A 23,721-nucleotide genomic window follows, 5' to 3' on the forward strand; every position below is an offset into this window, starting at 1 on the left:
TCCTTTTAATGTGCTGTTGGATTCTGTTTGCTAGTATTTTGTTGAGGATTTTTGCATCTATGTTCATCAGTGATACTGGCCTGTAGTTTTCTTTCTTTGTGACATGTTTGTGTAGTTTTGGTATCAGGGTGATGGTGGCCTCGTAGAATGAGTTTGGGAGTGTTCCTCCCTCTGCTATATTTTGGAAGAGTTTGAGAAGGATAGGTGTTAGCTCTTCTCTAAATGTTTGATAGAATTCACCTGTGAAGCCATCTGGTCCTGGGCTTTTGTTTGTTGGAAGATTTTTAATCACAGTCTAAATTTCAGTGCTTGTGATTTGTCTGTTTATATTTTCTGTTTCTTCCTGGTTCAATCTTGGAAGGTTGTGCTTTTCTAAGAATTTGTCCATTTCCTCCAGGTTGTCCATTTTATTGGCATATAGTTGCTTGTAGTAATCTCTCATGTTCCTTTGTATTTCTGCAGTGTCAATTGTTACTTCTCCGTTTTCATATCTAATTCTATTGATCTGAGTGTTCTCCCTTTTTTTCTTGATGAGTCTGGCTAACGGTTTATCAATTTTGTTTATCTTCTCAAAGGACCAGTTTTTAGTTTTATTGATCTTTACTATTGTTTCCTTCATTTCCTTTTCATTTATTTCTGATCTGATCTTTGTGGTTTCTTTCTTTCTGCTAACTTTGGGGGTTTTTTTGTTCTTCTTTCTCTATTTGCTTTAGGTGTAAGGTTAGGCTGTTTATTTGAGATGTTTCTTGTTTCTTGAGGTAGGATTGTATTGCTATAAACTTCCCTCTTCGAACTGCTTTTGCTGCATCCCATAGGTTTTGGGTTGTTGTGTTTTTATTGTCATGTATTTCTAGGTATTTTTTGATTTCCTCTTTGATTTCTTCAGTGATCTCTTGGTTATTAAGTAGTGTATTGTTTAGCCTCCATGTATTCATGTTTCTATTTATATTTTCATCTGCTTATTCCATCAGTTATTGAAAAAGATGTTTTAGAATATCTATGATCTTTTTCCTTTTAGTTCCATCAGTTTTTGCTTTACATCTTTTCTTAAGCTGGGTTCCTTAGAAGCAGAGCCTGAGAGGGGAATACTTGGTGCAAGTGATTTACTGAGGAAGGGAGTACCTTCAGAAGAAAGGGAATGAGGGAAACAGATGGAGCAGCAGAAAAAAGCCAAGCAAGGATGTATTCCCGACTGAAAACAGCTTCATTTAGATCCCATGAGGAACTTTGGAGTACACATTGCACCATGGAGTTGATTCCACCTTGAGGCAAGTGGGCTGGCCTTTTATACTACCATATCAGTCAGTCATTGGCTATTGCACGGTATAACCTTCTAGATGAGGCAGCCCCCATTGGGCTAAGGGCATGTTCTGGAGAAGGGGGCATCTGTGAGCCATTAGCAGTCAACACTCATTGCAGCTTGCAGATGAGGTTTGAGTAGAGCACCAACAGCATTCACTATAAGCCACCCCTTGTACTACTGAGATCTACTTGCTTCTCACATTAAAGTCACTCCATCCTGGTATAGTTTATACAGGATTACAGTTGGTCAAAATTTCTAGGAAAACAGGAGGGTGAGGAGGACATATTAAAACTCTCTTTGCTTCATTTGGTCCCAAGGACATAATTGATACTCAATATCTTCTTCCTCTACCATCCATCCTAGATTCCCCACACCTTTGGCTAGCACCTCCAGTGGTCTATTAGGGGTCCCCAACTCCCGGGCCATGGACCGGTACTGGTCTGCAGCCTGTTAGGAACTGGGCTGCACAGCAGGAGGTCAGCAGTAGGCGAGCCAGCAATGCTTCATCTGCCGCTCCCCGTCGCTGGCATTACTGCCTGAACCATCCCCCCAACCCCCACCCTCCGTCGTCTGTGGAAAAATTGTTTTACACGAATCCGGTCCCTGGTGCCAAAAAGGTTGGGACTGCTAAATGACTCACTTGGTGGGATGACTCAGTCCCTCATCCTTAAGAGGTATGAGATTCTAGTACAATGCCCTTATCAGGCTGTGGTTGGTAAACTTACCCATTTACTGTTAAAACTGGGCATGAGAGTACCAAGATATGCCCTAATGGATCACCTGAATGCCAAACTTATTCCTATCTGTCCTTCATTATATAACAGCATCTGTATACCCTTAACATATTCTGCCAATAAATCACTCTTTTCTCTGCCTGCTGGTCTGTGGGCATGAGGAGCCCAAGTGACAAGATGGTAGGCAGAGCATTAAGTTTAAAGGGCTTCTCAATGTGCCTTCCGGTGGAAGCATGTGCCTTATGGAAACCAGAACATTTATACCCACAGAGCCTAAAGTTGTCAAGAAGGGAAGCATAATTCCCTGTGGATGAGTAGGAATTCTGGTGAGTGATAACACTCATACTTTCATCTCATGGTTCCAAGACCCATGTATTTTTGGGTCTTTGGATCTATTTGGAACACAACACCATGTAATGGGCATTGGTTTAAGATATACACTCCATCATGAAGAATAGAACTTATCTTCACAGGCCATGAATTCCAAGCTGGCACCTTAGCTGTACGTTCATAGGGCCCTTCCACTATTCAGTCAGGCCATTAGCTTTCTGGATGGTGTGTGGTACAGTGACTGAATCCTGTGGTCATGTTCCCATCGCCATACCTACTTTGCCATAAAGTAGGTCCCTTGGTCTCAGGTGATATTATGTGGGATTCCACATCAGTAGACCAGACATTCTGAGCCTTTGGATAGTGGTGCTGCCTAAAGCGCTGTGGGCAAGAAAAGCAAACCCTTACCCACAATATGGGTCAGTCTCATTCAGGATGAAGTGTTGTTCTTTTCAAGGTAGAAAGAATCTGGTGTTATCAAATTGCCACTAAGTAGATGATCAGTTTCCTCAAGGGATGATTCCGTACCCAGAATTCAGGATTGGTCTGTGTTGCCGCCGGCTCAGACACTTGGCAGTAGCATTAGCTAGATGAGCATTAGTGAGAGAGCCCATGTTATTTGGTCCATACTTAGCCTCCATCTCTGCCAACATAGCCATTCTGTTCATGAGCCCATTGTCCACACACTGGGTGGCCAATGACAGAGGCTGGCTGACATCTACTGTCAGCCTTTTTGGCCTTTTTGGAAAGGCCAAATCATCCTTTCCACTCGGCTGCTGAGTGCCTTTTCTACTGTGGACATTGTCCAGTGGCCATATACATGTGATGAAGAGATCTTCACACTTAGTGTTAACTCTTATAGCTCAATCCCGAGACCTCCTTGTCCCCAGTCATTTAGTCTTGCTATCTTGCTTCCTCCAGGCCCCTGACCCAACAAGCTAAGCCATTTGCCACTGCCCAGAAGATAAAAGATAATCTGGGGTTTTAAGGTTCTCAAGTGAGCCTATCCAGTTATCCCCATTTCAGACTCAGCACCCTTTCCCTTCCCTGTCAGAGCCCTGACTTTGACATAGGATATATTCAGCCTTCTCTGAAGTTTGGCCAGTCTTACAATTTAAGTCCTGTCCGTGGTTTTCAGCTCTCTCTGCCTCATAGCCACAGGAAATGAGGGTTTTTTTAAAGCTCCTAAGGAGGTTCTCTGACTTATCACTTTGCTTTAAATTACTGATTAATGGATTTGAGCCTGTCATTTGAGCTTAGCAACAGCCACCCCAATTTCATAGTCCTTATAGTTACGATTTCTTCATGCTTCTCGAACACCAGCAACACTGTACCAGCTAGTATGTTCCTGTGATAGTTCAGGTCCTCCAAGAAGCATACGCCCAGATTGGATTAGATGTACAAGAGGTTTATTGGAGGAAGCCTTTGTGAAGGGTAAAGGGAATTGAGCAGCAGGCGGCAGGGAGAGCCTTTAGGCTCTAAATGCCTTTAGGCTGTTCTGTGAAGGAAGAAGAAGGAAGGAGGATTGGAGAAGAAGAGCCTTAGGCTGTAAGCACAGTTTTAAGGAAGTTTTGGTTGGGATGATGGGGAGTTCCTGAGCCAGTCACCAATTAGAGGAGTTCCCTGTCAGGCAGGAATGGGTCAGCCTCTGGCTGGGAACAGCCTGGGGGAAGCATGGCCTTGGTGTGAACGTGATGGTGGATCCAGAGGGGCAGCAGTTATGGCTGTCAGTCAACTTTGTTCCTCTCAGCAAACTCTCTTGAAGGAGATTCAAGCCTTCCATTGTCATGCCCACCATAATCCCTTCCACCTATATTCTGCCCTAGTTCACCAGTCTTAGCAATTGTACTGCTATAACATGCCTAGGACTAACGATACTCTGCTTGCCCCCAGTGATAGGGCTCTCAGTTCCATTCACTTAGGGAGTGATCGTACCTTAGAAGCCCATCCTTGTAGTTTGGTCAGGTTCTCTAGAAGCAGAACCTGAAACAAGAATTCTTATTCCTCCTCATATGAATAATTCAGTGAGTGCTCTTAGGAAAAAAGATGAAGCAAGAGGAAAAAGTGGATTCAGTTGGACTCCAATTTCATTCTGATTGCATAAGGAGCTCTGGAGCATGAATTGCATCACAGAGTTGGTCTCATCTTTAGGCAAGAGGGCTACCCCTTTGGACCCCTGTGTCAGTCAGTAATTTGCTATGGACCCTCTTACTACCACCCAAGAAGTGGTGTGATACAGTTCCTGTTAAACCAGGGGTACACTTTGAAGAAGGGACAGCTGTAGACCATCAAAATACCAATTCTCACAACAGCTAGGGGATGGGTACCCTGACACAATAAGCAGATCAGGGCAGAGCACCCACAGTATCCACTGAAAATATCCTGAGATTAATCCATACAGATTCATTTTAGTTATCTTCCTATTGGCAGTGTTTGACATAGTTCATAACTCCCTCTTCCTGTAAAATTTTTCTTTACTTGTCTTCTAGCACACTGCACTCTCCTTGTTTTTCCCTTACTAACACTCCTGTTCCTACTCCATGGCGGATTTCTTCTCATTTCTCCAAAGCCTAGATGTTTTGAGTTCCCCAGGCTTAGGCCTTGGATCTCTTCTCTACCCTCACTCCTTTGGTGATCTTATTCTCTTATGGCTTTAAAGATATTGTCTATGCAGACAACTCACAAATTTGTATCTCCAGTTGCTTCTCAAATTCCAGTCTTGTATATGCAACATCTTGAACTCTCTTGGATTTCTACTAGAGATTTCAGATTTGTAACATGTCCAAAACTAAACTTCTGATCTTTACTCCTCCCTCACCTGTTCCTCCCAAGTCCTCCTCATCTCAACAAATGGGCGCTCCATCCTCTCAGTTCTTCAGTATAAGTTTATAACATATAAAGGAACGTAATTATTGTTGAAGTCAATAAAGATTGTTCTTTAGGATTTAAACTACTTTATTTACAACTTTATTGTACCTATTAAATCTATATACTTATTATGGAATCATCAAGGTTTTGACACCCATTTTGTGGACCCCATTTTTTACACCTATTTTATTCTTTACTTTTAGCAAACTATTGAGGAGAAAAAGGGTATATCTGGATATAGTTACACCCAAGAAGAGCTAGAAAGAGTATCCGCCCTGAAGAGTGAAGTTGATGAAGTGAAAGGACGAACACTGGATGACATGTCTGAAATGGTGATTACACAGGCTTTGTTTGTTTATTTGTTTTATGGTCTACCTCTGAGGCAGATATTTTTGTGTTCTGTTTTCAGTGAAGCATTCAAATTTTCATTTCTGCGCATTGTTTTCTTTACATTCTTTCACGTCTTTATCACTCTCTTTTGAATTTTCCATTCTAATGAGGTTGTAAACAGGTTGTTCAATTTTGTGGTTTTTGAAGTGTGTAAAAGTTACATAGCATTGGGAATTACCTGGCAGTCTAGTGGTTAGGACTCTGTGCTTCCATTGCAGGAGGCTCGGGTTCGGTCCCTGGTCAGGGAACTAAGATCCCGCATGCTGCACAGCTCAGCCAAAAAAAAAAAGTTACATGGTATTAAAGAAATATTTAAGATAAAAAACAAGTTTCTCCAAATCATGCTACTTAAATTAATACAATTATTTCATTTTTGTGTATGTCCTTAGTATCTTTCTGTATTCAGGACTGCTATTCAGCCAGAATGCACGGATACAGCTTCATCAGGCATTAAAATGTTGAAATCTTTCACTACTTATTGGTAAATAGCTGCTGCCCCAAACTCTCAGAGTACCCACCTCCACCTGTCTTGTCCACATTGGTCCCAGAACCCTCTGGATTTCACCACATTCTAACTCCTATAAAGATGAACATTTAGTACAGCAGAGGCCTCCAAGACCCTGTTCATCTCTATGGCTGGTGTCCATTCTGATTGGTCATTACTTATGCCTTTTGGGTTATTAATTATCTTGAATATCACTTCGTCTATGTTTATGTGTATTTTATATAACCTACATAATTATATACTTTTTACATAATACAAAGCTGTATAAAGGCAACTTTGTAATTTGTTTTAGTTATTCAGTGCTAGATTGTAAATATTTTCCCATAATGGTTTGCAGTTTTAATAATTGACATTTTGAAGAGTTAAATGATATTCCTTCTTATTGAGGAATCAGTACTTACTAAATGACTTCCCCATTGTTTGACATTGAAGTAATTTATAGTTTTTTTCACTCATATATAACACTTCAATAAATACCTTTATGGTATTTTTGTTCTTTTGAGTTCTTTTCTTAGATGTCATATATTTTGTTTAAATGACAGGTGAAAAGACTAAATTCTCTGGTATCTGAAAAGAAATCAGCTCTAGCTCCAGTTATAAAAGAACTACGACAATTGCGTCAGAAATGTCAAGTAAGTGAATTTAATTTTGTGATACTTTTTTTTTTAACATCTTTATTGGAGTATAATTGCTTTACAATGGTGTGTTAGTTTCTGCTTTATAACAAAGTGAATCAGGATACATATATCCCCATATCTCCTCCCTCTTGCATCTCCCTCCCACCCTCCCTGTCCCACCCCCCTAGGTGGTAATTTTGTGATACTTTTAATACTCTCTCTTGTTCAGCTGTATTAGTTAGAATCCCAAATATTTTACTTGGGTAATTTCTGGAAATAAATTATTATTTTTTATATGATTCTGCAAAAGAGAATAATAATGTGACCTACAACAGTTTTTGTTTAATTTATGCTGTTTGTTTTGTCATAAATTTTGGGCGGGGGCAGGGGAGAGAAGGAGAGGAAGGAGTTTAAGCTAAAATCACAAGTGCAGCCAAATGAGATTTTTGCTTTAAATCATACTCATGTCAGAGTTATGAAGTCACATTCTTCTGTGGCCAGGTAAAAGCTCAGAGTCTGCCAACGAGTGGTGACAAGTTAATGTTAGATTAATGAACTTGCTTTGCTAGGGAGCAGGGCGGGGGGCAAACCATGATGGCTTATGATTAAGTGATGAAATACAGTTACTTGGAAGCTAATTCCAGGCACTGCTTTAAAGATAAACTGTGAGAAGGTAAATGCCCTCCACAAATCCAGATCAGGTGGCCTTCGCCGTTTGTCCGTAACAATTGTTATTTTATCGTTCTCCACGTAGTAATTTTAGGTTTGAATGTGAGCTGTACTGCATGTGCCTAAGGATGGAACTATAAAACTCTTCATGAATGCCATCCATCAGAGTCAGAGAAGCAGAGTGAGAAATCACATGGACTTTGAAATCAGATGGATATTGTTTCCTTTTTTATAGAAAAATGCCATGGAGTCTGAGACAGGTTGAGTGACTTATCCAAAGAGAGAAGTAGGAAGTGAGAGAGTTGGGGCTTGACTCTAGCATCTCTAGCATCTTATTTTAAATCTCCTTCTTATTTCGTTATACACTCCTGCTGCCACAAAAGAAATGGAAGAGACAAGTCCCTGTTCTCTGGGGTTCATACTGTCATAGGTGAGAGGGAACAAACACATGAGGAAATTAGGAAAAACAAAAGATAACCCAACCTAAGAACAATATAGAAAAAATATAATCAGAATCATATACTTAACTGATAAGGAAAAGGGAAGGAAATAAGGAAATGAAATGATTGTCAGGAAAGGAAGATTTCAGAATGGAGATTTTTTTTTTTTTTTTTTTTTTTGCTGTACGCTGGCCTCTCACTGTTGTGGCCTCTCCCATTGCGGAGTACAGGCTCCGGACGCGCAGGCTCAGCGGCCATGGCTCACGGGCCCAGCCGCTTCGCAGCATGTGGGATCTTCCCGGACCGGGACATGAACCCGCGTCCCCTGCATTGGCAGGCGGACTCTCAACCACTGCACCACCAGGGAAGCCCCCAGAAAGGAGATTTTTGAGCAGGGTTTTCAGATTGAGGACATCAAGGATTGTTTTCATGGGTACGTTCTAAAGAATTGATTTTCTTAATGCTTTTCTTGAGTCAGCAACTTAGAGACAAAAGGGAACACTTATATGTATTTCTGGTGATGGTAAAATTTCTCCCTAATAGTAAAAGTAAAATATATAATAAAATAAAATATAGTAAAATAAATCTGTTTGTAAATACAGGCATACTTCACTTTATTACATTTTTTACAAATTAAAGGTTTGTAGCAACCCTGTGTCAAGTAAGTCTGTCAGTGCCATTTTTCCAACAACATTTGCTTACTTCGTGTCTCTGTGTCACATTTTGGTAACTCTTGCAATATTTCAAACTTTTTCATTATTATATATTTGTTATGGTGATCTGTGCTCAGTGATCTTTGATGTTACTATTGCAAAAAGATTGACTTGCTGAAGACTCAGATGGTGGTTAGCATTTTTTAGCAATAAAGTATTTTAAAATATATACATTTTTAGACATAATGCTATTACACACTTAATAGACTACAGTATAGTGTAAACATAAGTTTTATATGTACTGGGAAACCAAAAAATTCATGTGATTCGCTTTATTGCGATATTCACTTTTTTGCAGTGGTCTGGGGCAGAACCCACAATATCTCTAAGGTATGCCTGTAGTTCTTTTATTAAGTCCATTTACATTTTAAATGAGGAGTTTTATTGAAAGGATATTTAGAACATTAAAGGAAATATGCTGTTTTGGAAATCCAAGGATCAGAACTATAGTCTCTCTGGAGCAGGTAGAGGTACTATACTTCTCTACTGAGCATTTTGGCTCAGGGAAGCTTCAGGAAGCTTAGCAGGAGCTTGTGGATAATGATGAATGTGATAGTAATAGCATTTATCAAGTGCTTTCTGTGTGCCAGGCACTGTTACATTACTCATTCAGGCCTCGTAACCACCCAGTTAGATAAACCACCCTTTACACAAATGAGCAAATAAAGGTACAGAGGGGTAAAGGACTTGCCCAAGGTTACACAGCTGGTAAATGGCAGAGCCAAGTTCTTCATACTCATACTACACCAATAACATGACTCAGTGAATCACTCTGTATTGGCTTCTCACTGTGCCTGCCACCAGCTGTGTGTCTGCCTATGTTTCTTTTCTCCATCTTTTAGCTTCTCCCCATTCTTTGGATTGGCATACTTGTAACCTTAGCTCGCTTATGGCTCCTCATTGTTCATATCTCACACTGTAGCCTTTCTCTCTATATATATGTTGAAGTTTTCACTATAACTGCCCTGTTTTCTCTGCCTTTTCTAATTTAAACTCCTGGTGCAGCTCCTCTCTTTTGGGGGCAGTTTTCCACACCAGACTACCTCAGAGATTACTGGCTATCCTCGGGTCAGACTGAGGATCCATCCTTAGTGTAACCGGCTATGCTTGTGGGTAAGGATCAGAAGAAAGGAGGGTGATATGGTACTAAATATGGCTGCCTAGAGAATTTTCCTTCTGGAGAGGCTATGGGTACTTTGGGTACTTTACTTCAGGGGTCCCCAACCCCTGGGCTGCGGACTGCTACTGGTCTGTGGCCTGTTAGGAACCGGGCCACAGAGAAGGAGGTGAGCAGCAGGCAGGCGAATGAAGCTTCATCTGCCGCGCCCTATTGCTCCCCATCGCTCCCCATCGCTCCCCATCGCTGGCATTACTGCCTGAACCATCCCCCACCCTGCCCTGGTCTGTGGTAAAATTGTCTTCCTCAAAACTGGTCCCTGGTGCCAAAAAGGTTGGGGACTTCTGTTTAACATCTTTACTACACCACCCATTATCCTATTATTAACAGCTGAACAGTGTTCATCTTTGCATTTTATCCTTGTCCTCTTATATATACTTTTTCTACATGGTTGGAATGGTAGTATACATTGCGTTTAATTACTTTAAGGGTCCATTCAGTTAATATATTTCCCTTGTTTGCCATAGTCTTTATAATTATTCTTTTCAACAAATAAAAGTGACATCAAGTGCCTTTTGATAGCCTAAGTTAGAGGGAATGAGGTCCCAAACTAGTGTTGGTGGAAGGAATGGACAAGAAGGAATAGATCTGAAGGGTATATGGAAGAACACTAATTACAGACAAGAGAACAAGAGATAGCAAGATAATTTTGAGGTTTGAAACCACTAACAGTGCAGATTAGGGATGAGGAAGAGCTAGTTTTGGTGGTAGCAGTGGACGAAGAAGAGGAGAAATGATGAATTTCTTATAGACACTTCAAAGTTAATATCCAGCAAGAGTTCAGGAGAAGATATTAGGGCTCAGGTTGAAGTGTGTAATCATCTGCCTAGACGTGATGTCTGAACACAGCTCAGGAGAAGGTGCAGTTGCTGAAAGGAGCATGGAGTAAGACTAGATGAAGTCTGAGAAGACTTCAGGGAAGACCCTCTTGGGTTTTGGTTTAATACTATATGATGCAAATGAAATTACTTCGTGTACTTAGAGTTTATTTTTGTTTTTTGTGTTTGGGGTTCTTTTTTGCCACAACACGCAGCTTGTGGGATCTTAGCTCCCTGACCCTGGGTGGACCCTCAGCAGTGAAATCATGGAGTCCTAACCACTGGACCACCAGGGAATTCTCTATTTTGGGAGTTAAAAAAAATTTGCTATTAAGGTCCTTACAGTAATATCTACCAGAGTTGTGAGTGTCTGGTTTATAGAACCACGTTTAGAACAATGTAGTTGTTCAATAAATATTTGTTGACTTCATTAACAGAACATTTTTAAAAGTATTTTAAAAATCAAGTATAAATATAAGTGGCAAGAATCTTCTAGAGCTAGAAGCAGACCTCTACAGAATTATATAAATAATTATTATTGAGCCCTCACAATGTTCTCTTAATGCTTTCTCATTCATGCATTTAATATTCACAGCTATAAAATATTTTCAGATTGTCCTTAGATAAGGAAATTGAAGCTTAGAGAAGTCAAATAACTTGTTTAAGATGACTTAAGTGTTGGCACAAGGACTCAAACTGCAGTCTCTGTGAGTTCAAAGCCCTCTTCCTCTATATTGTGCCATTCTGCTCCACACTTGTTAATTCTTTTGAAATATATTGATAATTTATTAGTTCAATAAAAGAACCATTTAATGTATGAAACTAAACTGTGCCATCTGTCAGTCTTGGGCCATTTAGCGCATATGTCACATAGATTCAGGATAAGCTTTATCCTAAATGACAGCAGGTGGAAAGCAAAGGGTACCAATTGTGCTAATTACGGGGAGACAATATGGATAGAATGATTTAAGAACATGGGCTAGAGAATCAGGCAGACCCTAGATAACCTTGGGTAGATGACTTCATCTCTATAAACTTCAGTTTCCTCACCTGTAAACTAGTCCCTTCTTAATAGGGTGGTTGTAAAAGTAAATAACACATATAAGGTACTTTGCAACAGCAATGACTAATACATAAGGACTTTTTTAAAAGGTATTTATCATTATAACTATTAAAAATGGTTTTAAAGGAAGGAATACTATTGCTTTTCAACTAAATTGTTTTCTAAGTAAAATCATATACCAGATCTTTAATTCTGTAAAGTCATTTATTATAGGGACTTCCCTGGTGGTGCAGTGGTTAGGAATCTGCCTGCCAATGCAGGGGACAGGGGTTCGAGCCCTGGTCCGGGGAGATTCCCACATGCCACAGAGCAACTAAGCCCGTGCACCACAACTACTGAGCCAGTGCTCTAGAGCCCATGAGCCACAACTACTGAGCCCACGTGCCACAACTACTGAAGCCCACACACCTAGAGCCCGTGCTCCACAACAAAAGAAGCCACAGCAATGAGAAGCCTGCGCACCGCAACGGAGTAGCCCCTGCTCGCTGCAACTAGAGAAAGACCGCATGCAGCAACGAAGACCCAACGCAGCCAAAAATAAATAAATAAATAAATTAGAAAAAAGTCATTTATTATAATAATGTAACCAGAACCTGCAGTTCATTTTTATACGATTTAACTAGATTTCTCTGTATGTCAAGTACTTCCTGCCTCTTCCATTACAAAGAAATATAGCTGTCTCACTACTATTCTCAAATAATACAACTCTCCAGTTCTTAACACATTCATCAAGTCAAGGGGCGCCTAGGTCCTCTAAGCATTTTCATCTCTGTCTTCTGCCATGTTGAAAAGTAATGGGTACCGAGTTTCAGTTTTAGAAGGTGAAAAGAGTTCTGGAGATGGATGGTGGTGATGGTTGCACAGCAGTGTGAAGGTACTTAACTGTACACTTAAAAATGGTTTAAGTGATAATTTTTATTTTATGTATATTTTACCATAATTTTAAAAATCTAAGAGTACAGAACTTGCCCACATTTTCATTAACTTTTTAGTTTTTTTCAATGTTTGAATTCAGTGCAGTTGTTGAGTCCTTGATGCTCATTTTGCTTAGCTCCATGTGTTAATCTCCCACATCCATGTATAGTTCTCTTTTTTTTTTTTTTTTTGGCTGCGTTGAGTCTTCGTTGCTGTGCGCGGGCTTTCTCTAGTTGCGCCGAGCCGGGGCTATTCTTCATTGCGGTGCGTGGGCTTCTCATTGCAGTGGCTTCTCTTGTTGGGGAGCACAGGATCTAGGCGCGCAGGCTTCAGTAGTTGTGGAGCGCGGGCTCAGTAGTTGTGACTTGCGGGCTCTAGAGCGCAGGCTCGGTAGTTGTGGTGCACGGGCTTAGTTGCTCCACGGCACGTGGCATCTTCCCGGACCAGGGATCGAACCCATGTCCCCTGCATCGGCAGGCAGATTCCTAACCACTGCACCACCAGGGAAGTCCCTATAGTTCTATTTTTACCCAGAAAACTTTTGTAATAAAAAGTATACTGAAAGGGCTTCCCTGGTGGCGCAGTGGTTGAGAGCCCGCCTGCCGATGCAGGGGACACGAGTTCGTGCCCCGGTCTGGGAAGATCCCACATGCCGCGGAGCGGCTGGGCCCGTGAGCCATGGCTGCTGAGCCTGCGCGTCCAGAGCCTGTGTTCTGCAACGGGAGAGGCCACAACAGTGAGAGGCCTGCATACCGCAAAAAAAAAAAAAAAAAAAAAAAAACTGAAAAAACAAGCTGCTTCATTGACTTTAAGCTGTTGCCAAATATCAACTGAAATTCGTAATTGTTCTCTGCTTTGAATAGTGTTTATTTTTAACTTGTGTAAGTATATTTAACACTCAAAACTACACAGATGTATTATCGTATTGTTAAAGTTCAGGAGTTCTTAAAAATACTTTATACTTCTTGCTTTCATGGACAACTCTCAAATATTTAGGAAATTTTATAGTGAAGTGTTAGTACATTTCCATTCTTTTTATTTGCATTTTGTTATAAATTTGAATGTTCATAACTTTGAAAATTGTTTGAAAATCTCAAGACTTTGAAAATCACAACTTATATTTATCTAAATCTTTTATAATTATCTAGAATTAGATAGCATCTTGAAAATCTTCATGTTTGTTTTTATAGATGCCGTTCCATAAATTATAAATTTATATGTAATTAAATGACATAATACATATAATTGCTAATATATGGGAAAAAGCTAAAATACTTGTTTTAGAGTATATATACAATGTGGTAATTATTGATTTCACTGAAATATTTCTTGTTGATTGCTTTTTCTTATAGAAGTAAAACCATGCTCTTGGCCAGAATTCAAACTGTAAGGAATTGGTTAAGGGAAAGAATAGAAATTATTTCTCTCTCTACACTCCACCCCTAGCATACTCCCCAGAAATAATAACTGATAACAGTTCCTTATATATTTTCCAGAAATTTTCTGAAAATTCATGAATGGATAATTATTTATTGGCTACCTGAAGTTTGATCTCCACACCTTTGTTCTTACTCTCTAAAAAAAACAAAAGCTTTTTTTTTGGTGGGGTGCCAGAAGTCAACTCTGACTGATACTAATGTTTGCTTCCTTTTGTTTGCATTTGCCTGCTATACTTCTGCTCATCTTTTGCTTTCAGCTTTTAAAAATTTACCTTGTTGTAGGTGTGTCTCTGAATAGATCTTGAACTGTGTTTTGTGTTGTGACATAATCTGAAAGGTTTATTTTAATAAATAAGTTTAGCCAATTCATATTTATTGATATGTAGACATATTTGGTCTTTGTGCATTTTATGTTTTGCTTCTGACTTTAAAGCCTATAAAAATAAATTCCTCTGTTCATTCTCTGTGTCTGTGTCTCTCTCTCATATTTTCTGGCTCTGGTTTTGCTCTACTGGTTATATCTGTAATGCCACCATTAATCATCCATTTCTGTTGATAGTATGTATTAATCCCCACTATGAGTAGTGATGAAATTGGTATTTTTCCTCTAACTTCTCCTTCCCTTTGCTTTAGCACCTAATTTTGGTCATTTGTATTGTCTTTCTTACTGTTTGCCTTTATACTTGTAATATGCTTATACTATGACTTGATTCATCAGGTTTAAATTATATCTTTTGACATTCCCCCATCCATCCCCAGCAATTAAAAATTGAGGAAGCTGGCTTATTCATTCTACCTTCCACCTTCTTTTCCCCTTCCCCTCCCTGCAGGTTTTACGGTATCGTGTCTACACTGTCAGGGCATATAACATTTATGTTCTGTTCTATTACCCTAGTTCCCACTTTTGTCTTTAGTATTATACCTGTACTTGTCAGATTCAGTGCTCATTAACAATCCTCTCACTGCCCATTTTCCTACTTTTTATTGTCTCTCATTTGTTTTCTAGTAGAGTCCTCAAAGCTTAGTAGAGCAATATTACCTGATGAGTTCTTGCAAATCTAGAATTTGTTGCCTTAAATATTTCAACAACTGCTTGATTGAGCATAAAAGCCCTTACATCATGCTTTCTTTCCTTGAGGACTTTTAAAGTGTAGCTCCACAGTCTTTGAGAGTTAAGTGTGGCCATGGAGAGAGCTGAGGCCAACATAATTTTTTTAGTGACTTGATCCGGAAAAGAATGTATTTTCCAGTTGTTGAGTGCTGGGTTCTCCATGTGTTTGTCAGATCAAGCTTCTTAAATGTGTTGTTCAAAACTTCCTGGTGAATGGGGACTTGTGGTGTAATGAATATAGAGTTTCAGTTTTGCAAGGTGAAAAGAGTTCTGGAGATTGGTTGCACAATAACGTGAATGTTTTTAATACAGCTGAACTGTAGCCTTAAAAATGGTTAAAATGGTAAATTTTATGTGTATTTTACCACAATTTAAAGATTCCTGGTTTTTAAAAAAAACACTTAAAATTATTCATTTTATCATTATTTTATGACTCTTTATTCCTTGCAGTGCTTTTTGTCTAGGAGCCTTATTTTGTCTGCTATTAACTTAAGTGTGGCAGCTTTCTTAGGATTAGTGTTGCTTGGTGTGTCTTTTTATTTGTTCACTTTCAGCTTTCTGTGTCCTTATTTTTGTCCTATGTAAGTCTCATAAATAGCATATAGTTGGATTTTGTGTGGATATAGTTTCTTACATCCAGTTTGAGAATCTTTTTTTAAGAAAATTTTTATTGGAGTATAGTTGCTTTACAGTGTGAGAATCTGTCTTTTAATTGGTGAGTTTAGTCCCATTTACATTTACTCTTATTATTGATACATTGGAATTTATTTCTATTTTGTACATCCTATGTACTGTGCTTTTCTATGTTTCTTTTCCTCTTTCTGCCCTCTGTTGCACCAATCCTGTTTTCTTTATATTCTTTTTTCCCTTTATTTCCTTTTCTATTTTCTTCTATTCTGATATTGTTTACTCTTAAATTTTTAACATATTTTTCCTGCCTAAAGTTAATCAGCTGAACAACTGTTAATCTCCTGAACAATACAGGAACCTCAGAATAATTTAACACCCTCTCCTGCCTTACACATGTGTTGTTATCCTGTGGTATTTTATTTCCATTTTATTTCTTCATCTCTAAAAGTGGTTGTCATGGTGGTCATTACTGTTATAATTACTACTTCATACAGTCATTTCCTGTTTAGATTTACCCACATATTTAGCAGTTCTCACCATTGCTTCATGTACTTTATTCCTTACTTCTGGATTCAGTTTCCTTCTTCCTAAAATGAAATTTCCTTGTTTTATTTTTTTTTCTTTTAGTAGTTCTCTCAGTAAAGAATCATTGCCAAAAGTAAACCATCTTTGTTTTTCTTCTTAAATAGTGACTTGGTCAGAAAAAAAAATTATTTTCATTGCTTTCTGCTTTCTCTTGTTGTGTTGAGGGATCTGCTATCGGTTTAATTCTCATTTCTTTTTAGATAATGTCTCCCCTATATTTAGTTTTAATTTTTGTTATAGTCAATAGTTTGTTTTATTATTTAGATTCCAAAGAAAAGTAATATTGTACAGTATCTGTCTTTCTCTTTCTGACTTATTTCACTAAGCATAGTACCCTCCAAGTTCATCCATGTTGTTGTAAATGGCAAAATTTCATTCTTTTTAATGAGTAGTATTCTATTGTGTGTGTGTGTGTGTGTATATATATATATATATGTATGTATATATATATATATATACACACCACATCTTCTTTTTCTATTCGTCTCTTGATTGACACTTAGGTTGCTTCCATGTCTTGGCTATTGTAAATAATGCTGCTATGAACATTGGGATGCATATATCTTTTCAAATTAATGTTTTCATTTTCCTTGGTTATATACTCAGGAGTGGAATTGCTGGATCATGTGGTAGTTCTATTTTTAGTTTTTTGAGGAACCTCCATACTGTTTTCCACAGTGGCTGCACCAATTTACATTCTCATCAAAAATGTACAAAGAAAAAAAAAAATGAAAAAAAAATGTACAAAGGCTCCCTTTTCTCCACATCCTTACCAATATTTGTTATTTGTGGTCTTTTTTGATAATAGCCGTTCCGACAGGTGTGAGGTGATCTCTCATTGTGGCTTTGATTTGTATTCCGCTGATGATTAATGATATTGAGCATGTTTTCATGTTCCTGTTGGCCATCTGTATATTTTCTTTGGAAAAATGTCTTTTCAGGTCTTCTGCCCATTTTTTAACTTTTTTTTTGAGTTATATGAGCTGTTTATGTATTTTGGATATTAACCTCTTATTAATGATATCATTTTAAAATGTTTTCTCCCATTCAGTAGGTTATCTTCCATTTTGTCCATGGTTTCCTCTGCTATGCAAAAGCTTTTAAGTTTAATTAGGTCCCACTGGTTTATTTTTGCTTCTGTTTCCTTTGTTTTAGGAGACAGACCCAAAAAATATGGCTGTGATTTAGGTCAAACAGTGTTCTGCCTATGTTTTCTTCTGGGAGTTTTATGGTTTTTTACATTTAGGTTTTTAATCCATTTTGAGATTATTTTTCTTATTAGTTTTTTTTTTGTTTTAACATCTTTATTGGAGTAAAATTGCTTTACAACGGTGTGTTAATTTCTGCTGTGTAACAAAGTAAATCAGCTATACATATATGTATATCCCCATTTCTCCTCCCTCCCACCCTCCCTATCCCACCCCTCTAGGTGGCCACAAAGCACCGAGCTGATCTCCCTGTGCTATGTGGCTGCTTCCCACTAGCTATCTATTTTACATTTGGTAGTGTATATATGTCCATGCCACTCTCTCACTTCGTCCCAGCTTACCCTTCCCCCTCCTCATGTGCTCAAGTCCATTCCCTACATCTGCGTCTTTATTCCTGTCCTGCCCCTAGGTTCTTCACAACGTTTTTGTTTTTTTTTTCAGATTCCATATATATGTGTTAGCATACGGTATTTGTTTTTCTCTTTCTGACTTACTTCACTCTGTATGACAGACTCTAGGTCCATCCACCTCATTACAAATAACTAAATTTCATTTCTTTTTATGACTGAATAATATTCCATTATATATATGTGCCACATCTTCTTTATCCATTCATCTGTTGATGGACACTTAAGTTGCTTCCATGTCCTGGCTATTGTAAATAGTGCTGCAATGAACATTGTGGTACATGACTGCTTTTGAATTATGGTTTTCTCAGGGTATATGCCCAGTAGTGGGATTGCTGGGTCTTATGGTAGTTCTATTTTTAGTTTTTTAAGGAACCTCCATACTGTTCTCCATAGTGGCTGTATCAATTTACATTCCCGCCAACAGTGCAAAAGGGTTCCCTTTTCCATTTTGAGTTTATTTTTGTACATGGTGTGAGGAAATGTTCCAATTTCATTCCTTTACACTTAACTGTCCAGTTTTCCCATCACCGCTTATTGCAGAGACTGTCTTTTCTCAATTGTATATTCTTGTCTCCTTTGTCATAGATTAGTTGGTCATAAGTGTGTGGGTTTATTTCTGGGCTCTCTATTCTGTTCCATTGATCTATGTGTCTGTTTTTGTTGCCAGTACCATACTGTTTTGATTACCATAGTTTTGTAGTATAGTCTGAAGTCAGGGAGTATGATACCTCCAGCTCTATTCTACTTTCTGAAGATTGTTTTGGCTATTCAGGGTCTTTTGTGTTTCCATACAAGTTTTTAAATTATTTGTTCTAGTTGTGTGAAAAGTAACATTGGTATTTTGATAGGGATTGCCTTAAATCTGTAGATGGTTTTAATATTTTTATCTTTGGTGTTGTCCAGTTTCACTGCCATGATCTAAGTATAGATTTAGTTTTATCTGCTCTGCTGGAATCTGTGCTTTTTTGTCTCCCATTAATTCTGGAAAAATTCTACATGATATCTTCAAATATTCTCTCCCCTGGTCTTTCTAGTCTGTTCTTCAGCAACTCCTGTTAGATATATGTTAGACGTATTTATTCTGTTCCCTGTTGTTTAACCTCATTTTCATATTTTCATCTCTTTGTCTCTCTCTGTGATGAATTTTGGATAATTTCTTCAGCTCTGATTTTTAGTTCATTCTTTTATCTCCTGAGTCAATCTTATGTTTATGTCACCTACTTAGTTTTTAATTTCAGTGACTTTTTTTTTCGTTTTTGTCTATTTTTACTCACTGTGCCTTTTTTAGTCTTTTATTTTCTGTTCCTCCTTTATAACTTTAATTATTTTAAGCATACTTATTTAATAGACTTTCTTCTAGTATTCAAAGTTCCTGGAGGTATAGTCCTGCTGTGTGTTTTATATCTCCTGATTCTCACTCATAATGGATTGATTGTTCCTTATATATTTATACTTTTGGATTGTGAGTTTATCTTTAGTAGGGTTTTGTCTCTTGAGTCCTGGCAGCTAAGATGGAGGGTGTGTCCCTCCAGAGTGGTTTTGCTGTTGTTCTGCCAGGTGTTTTAGGAATATCACAAGCTTGGAGCTAATTTTGAGTTAATGTCTCAGCTTGGGAGTTCTTAGACCATGTAGGTAGGGTAAATCCAAATCCCAAACCTGCCTGAGGACAGACTCCTTTTTTCCATCCTCCTCTGAAGTAGCATAGCTGCATTTACTGATCAGTTTGGCCATCAAACTCACAACAAAAAAAGGCTTTCATATACTATAGTATCTTCATCTCATTGACAGGCCCAGCAGCTACCCAAGTACACAGCCTCTGTTGCCCCTTCTCCCACTTGGGGTGTATGTGACTGTCAACCATGAGAGCCTTAGATGTCTGTAGGTCACTTTGGTTCACAAAAGCCATGGCTCCTTTTTCCCACCAATCTTTTATACTGTGCTAGTCACCCCAAACCAGATGCAGTCCCACACAGCAGAAGCACCACACAATATTACCCATTTATGTTAACTCTCCAGTTCCCAAGGAAACTGTGCTGTGTGAAACCATTCCCAGGCTGGCCTGAATCAATCCAGGCCTGGTGTTAACCCTTTATTCACAGGTTTCCAGGTCTTTTGCCCTCCCTGGAGATAATAATCATTCTGTTATCAAGATTGACTCCCAACTCCTTCACCAAGTGTAGCCATAGGCTGTCATCCTTTGTTTCTAGTCTTGGTAATTCCTTTTACTTCCTTGAGAGTTCAGTTAGCTGTGGATCTGAAAGGATGTTTGCCCTGCCTTATCAAGCATTTGTTGATACATTTCCAGGTGTCGGTAGAAGAAGATTTTCAGATTATCAGTTTCAAAATATTATGTTAGAAGAAAGTGTGAAACTACTCAAACAGCCTGAATTCAAATTCTAACACGTCTTTCCAGCAGTACAATCTTTTACAAGATACTTGTCCTTGCACGATGTGGGGATATTAATACCTACCTCAAGAGGTTGTTTTGAGACTTAGTTATTGTTAAAGGTAAAGCTCAAACACCCTTAACATGGTTTACAAAGTTCTGATCAGGCCTCTGCCAAAGTCTTCAGCCTCTTCTCACATTTCCCAGACATGCTCCCGTATAATAAACTACTTATATGTCCTAAATTGTCCTTCTCTCTAGTTCCAAGTCCAAGACTTCATACATAGTGTTCCTTTTTTTATGAACATTCTCCTCTTCTTGTCCCTTCTAACTATGCTTACTAATCCTTCGTACCTCAGCTTAGATATCAATTTCTCCAGCAGGTTGTCCGCACTGATCCCCAAGCCTGGGTTAGGTCCAGTGAGTGTCCCATGTGCTCCTATAACACCTTGCATTCATCCATCATAGCACTCAGCCTGTTTACTTGTCTGAGCATTACTTGAGGGGAAGGATTTTTGGCTGTTTTGCTCGCTGTTTTATTCCCAGCTTCTAACAGAGAGCCTGGCACACAGCTTAATACATGGCAGCTATTGTTTTTATCAGCACCTTCATCTGTCATAATTCTCAAATGTCTGATTGTTGTATAAATAACTCCTAAGTATGCCAAGAAGCTTAGAGTTAAGTTACAAGACTGACAAGGGCATGTATTGTTTCAGAGCCACATTTTAGGCCTTTGTTTTTTACTTATTCAATTAATTACCCTTTTCATGCTAGGAATTAACCCAGGAGTGTGATGAAAAGAAATCCCAGTATGATAGCTGTGCAGCAGGCCTTGAAAGCAATCGGTCCAAATTAGAACAGGTAAGAAGACAGTTTTTATTTTAACAACTTAGCAGAAACTGCCTGTATATGCATATTTTCACTACCAATGTCAAAAGATTCCCAAATCTTTACTCTCATCCCCTGAGTCTGTCTCCTAAGCTGCAGAGATTTTTATGTCTTCAAACTTGATGCGTACATACTAAATTCTCCATCTACACCCCTACCGCCAGAGTCCCGGCCCCCTAGACTCGCACTGTAACCTCCCACCTACTCTCCTCTTCCACGCTTGCCTTCCTAAGGTTTATTCTCCATAGAGCAGCCAAAGAAACCTATACAGCACTTAGGCTACCCTCCACTGGCTTCCTGTTGCACTTAAAATCTAACTTCAGAACTGTGGTCTATAAGGCCCTACCTGCTTCCATGAACTTCATATCCACGTGCTCTACTCCTCGCCCACAGGGCCCCAGCCACACTGGCCGCCTTCTTGTACTTCAGACAGGCCAAGCTTGTTTTCACCTTGGGGGTTTTGCATGTATTCTTCTCTCTCTGGGATACTCTACCACCAACTATTTGCCTTGATCTCTCCTTTTCACCTTTTAGGTCTCACCCTAAATGTCACATCCTCCTAGAGGTCTTCTCTGATCACCTAACATTGCCCAGTCACCCTATCACATTCTACTGCAGAATTTTCTTCATAGCACTTTTTCCCATCTGAAACTACCTTCATTACATGTTTCCTTGTTTTTGTCTGTTTCCTCTACTTGAATGAGAGCAGGGACCTGTCTTGTTCACTCCTCTGTCCCCAGCACCTAGCACAGAGCTGGGCACACAGTAGGTACTTAATAAATAACTAAACTTATAGGTTGTAGAGTGATATGAGTGGTCTCTAGAAAAGATTGCAACCTAGTCTATTATAATAAAGTTTCGGTTGCAGAAGAGGAAATACTCTGATGGTATTTCTTTTGTTGTAAATATAGTCATCCTTTCTGTATCTGATTATTCTTTCGATAATGTTGCCCATTTAAAATTATATACATTAGGAAGTCAGAGGACTCCGTGAAGAATGTCTTCAAGACGAAAGTAGATACCATTATACAAATTGTATGATTAAGGTAAGACAAAGAAAGTGGATCAAAAACTTTTCTGAGATTTTTCTGTATCAAGGACTTAACCTAAAGCTTAGTCTTTCCACTTAGAACCTAGAAGTACAACTTTGTCGTGCTACTGATGAAATGAAGGCATATGTCTCTTCTGATCAACAAGAAAAAAGAAAGGCAATTAGGCAAGTAATTTTGTTGTTTTTATATTGAGTTACTTGATGTTTTAATCTGTAGAAGTTTTATAAATAAGATGGAATTATACAAAGTCAGAGTACTTAAATAAGCATATAGTAAGATATTATTTAGGATTAAATCTTGTTAAACATCTTCTAGATAGTCCAGCCCTGCTAAGTAAGAATACATATAATTTTTCTTGCTTGCTTGCTTACTTTTTTATTGTGGCAAAAGGTAAATAACATAAAATTTGCCATTTTTAAGTGTATAATTAAAAGTGTTGCATTGATTACATTAAAAATATTATGCAACCATAACCACTATATATTACCAAAACTTTTTCATCACCCGAAACAGAAACTCTTACAACCATTAAGCAGTTAATCCCCATTACCCCCTCCTCAGGAATACGTATAATTTCATAATTGCTTTTTTAAAAGCACTAAGGTTGGTCTATTTTTCAAGTCCTACATGGCCTGGACTCTGGTTGTTGGCCTGCTCATTGTGCAGTGTGAGTGACTGCATTTCAGCTAGAAACTGTGTGACTGCAGTATGTCAGCCTTTAAAGCAAAGAAGGGTGTATAAATACTACTAGTCCTTATATGGTGATTTTTTCTTTTTGTAATCCTAGCTTGCAGCATATTATAATAAATCAAATGCTGTCTTAAAAAATACGTTTATAGTTGAATTGCTAGCTTTGATAAAATGCAGTAATGAACAAGATAAGCTTTCTTTGCCCCTAATCGTAATTCAAATGTTTTGCTTTTACCATTTGGTAAGAACTCAAATGAAGTGTAGGATTCACACTTATTCTAGACTGCAGTTGAGATTTTTAGTGGCATATACATTAATATTACAAAAAGGAATCTAAGAAATAGAATGTTTTGCAAAGTCTAAATTTTTTTTATATGATGCAGGCCAGACCAAAAATATCCTATAAATAGGATATTATTTTTTAATAGTCTAACATATTAAACATACAGGGACTTCCCTGGTGGTCCAGTGGTTAAGAATCCCCCTGCAATGCAGGGGGACACAGGTTCGATCCCTAGTCAGGGAACTAAGATCCCACATGCCGCAGAGCAACTAAGCCCACACGCTGCAACTACTGAGCCTGCGCACTCCAGAGCCCACGTGCCACAACTAGAGAGCCCGTGTGCTGCATATACTGAAGCCCGCGCGCTCTGGAGCCTGCGCGCCACAACTAGAGAGTCCGCGCACTGCAACGAAAGATCCCAAATGCCGCAACTAAGACCCGACACAGCCAAATAAATAAATAAATATTAAAAAAAAAAATAAGCCTACATAAAAAAA

At 38.7% G+C, this 23,721-nt stretch overlaps 1 protein-coding gene across 1 annotated transcript in view; it reads left to right on the top strand.

Moving 5' to 3' along the window:
* IFT81 (intraflagellar transport 81) overlaps positions 1-23,721 on the top strand; it is an 85,979-nt gene that overhangs the window by 54,042 nt on the left and 8,216 nt on the right. The window contains exons 13-17 of the mRNA XM_022597811.2: positions 5,439-5,567; positions 6,673-6,762; positions 21,086-21,172; positions 22,174-22,245; positions 22,330-22,415. Of these exons, the coding sequence (XP_022453519.1) occupies positions 5,439-5,567; positions 6,673-6,762; positions 21,086-21,172; positions 22,174-22,245; positions 22,330-22,415 (464 nt within the window). The remainder of the gene's footprint in view (positions 1-5,438; positions 5,568-6,672; positions 6,763-21,085; positions 21,173-22,173; positions 22,246-22,329; positions 22,416-23,721) is intronic.

The sequence above is a fragment of the Delphinapterus leucas genome, chromosome 14 (genome assembly GCF_059928025.1).
Source record: "Delphinapterus leucas isolate spDelLeu-1000000601 "Yukka" chromosome 14, BTC_Dleu_Yukka2, whole genome shotgun sequence".
Classification (NCBI taxonomy): Eukaryota; Metazoa; Chordata; class Mammalia; order Artiodactyla; family Monodontidae; genus Delphinapterus; species Delphinapterus leucas.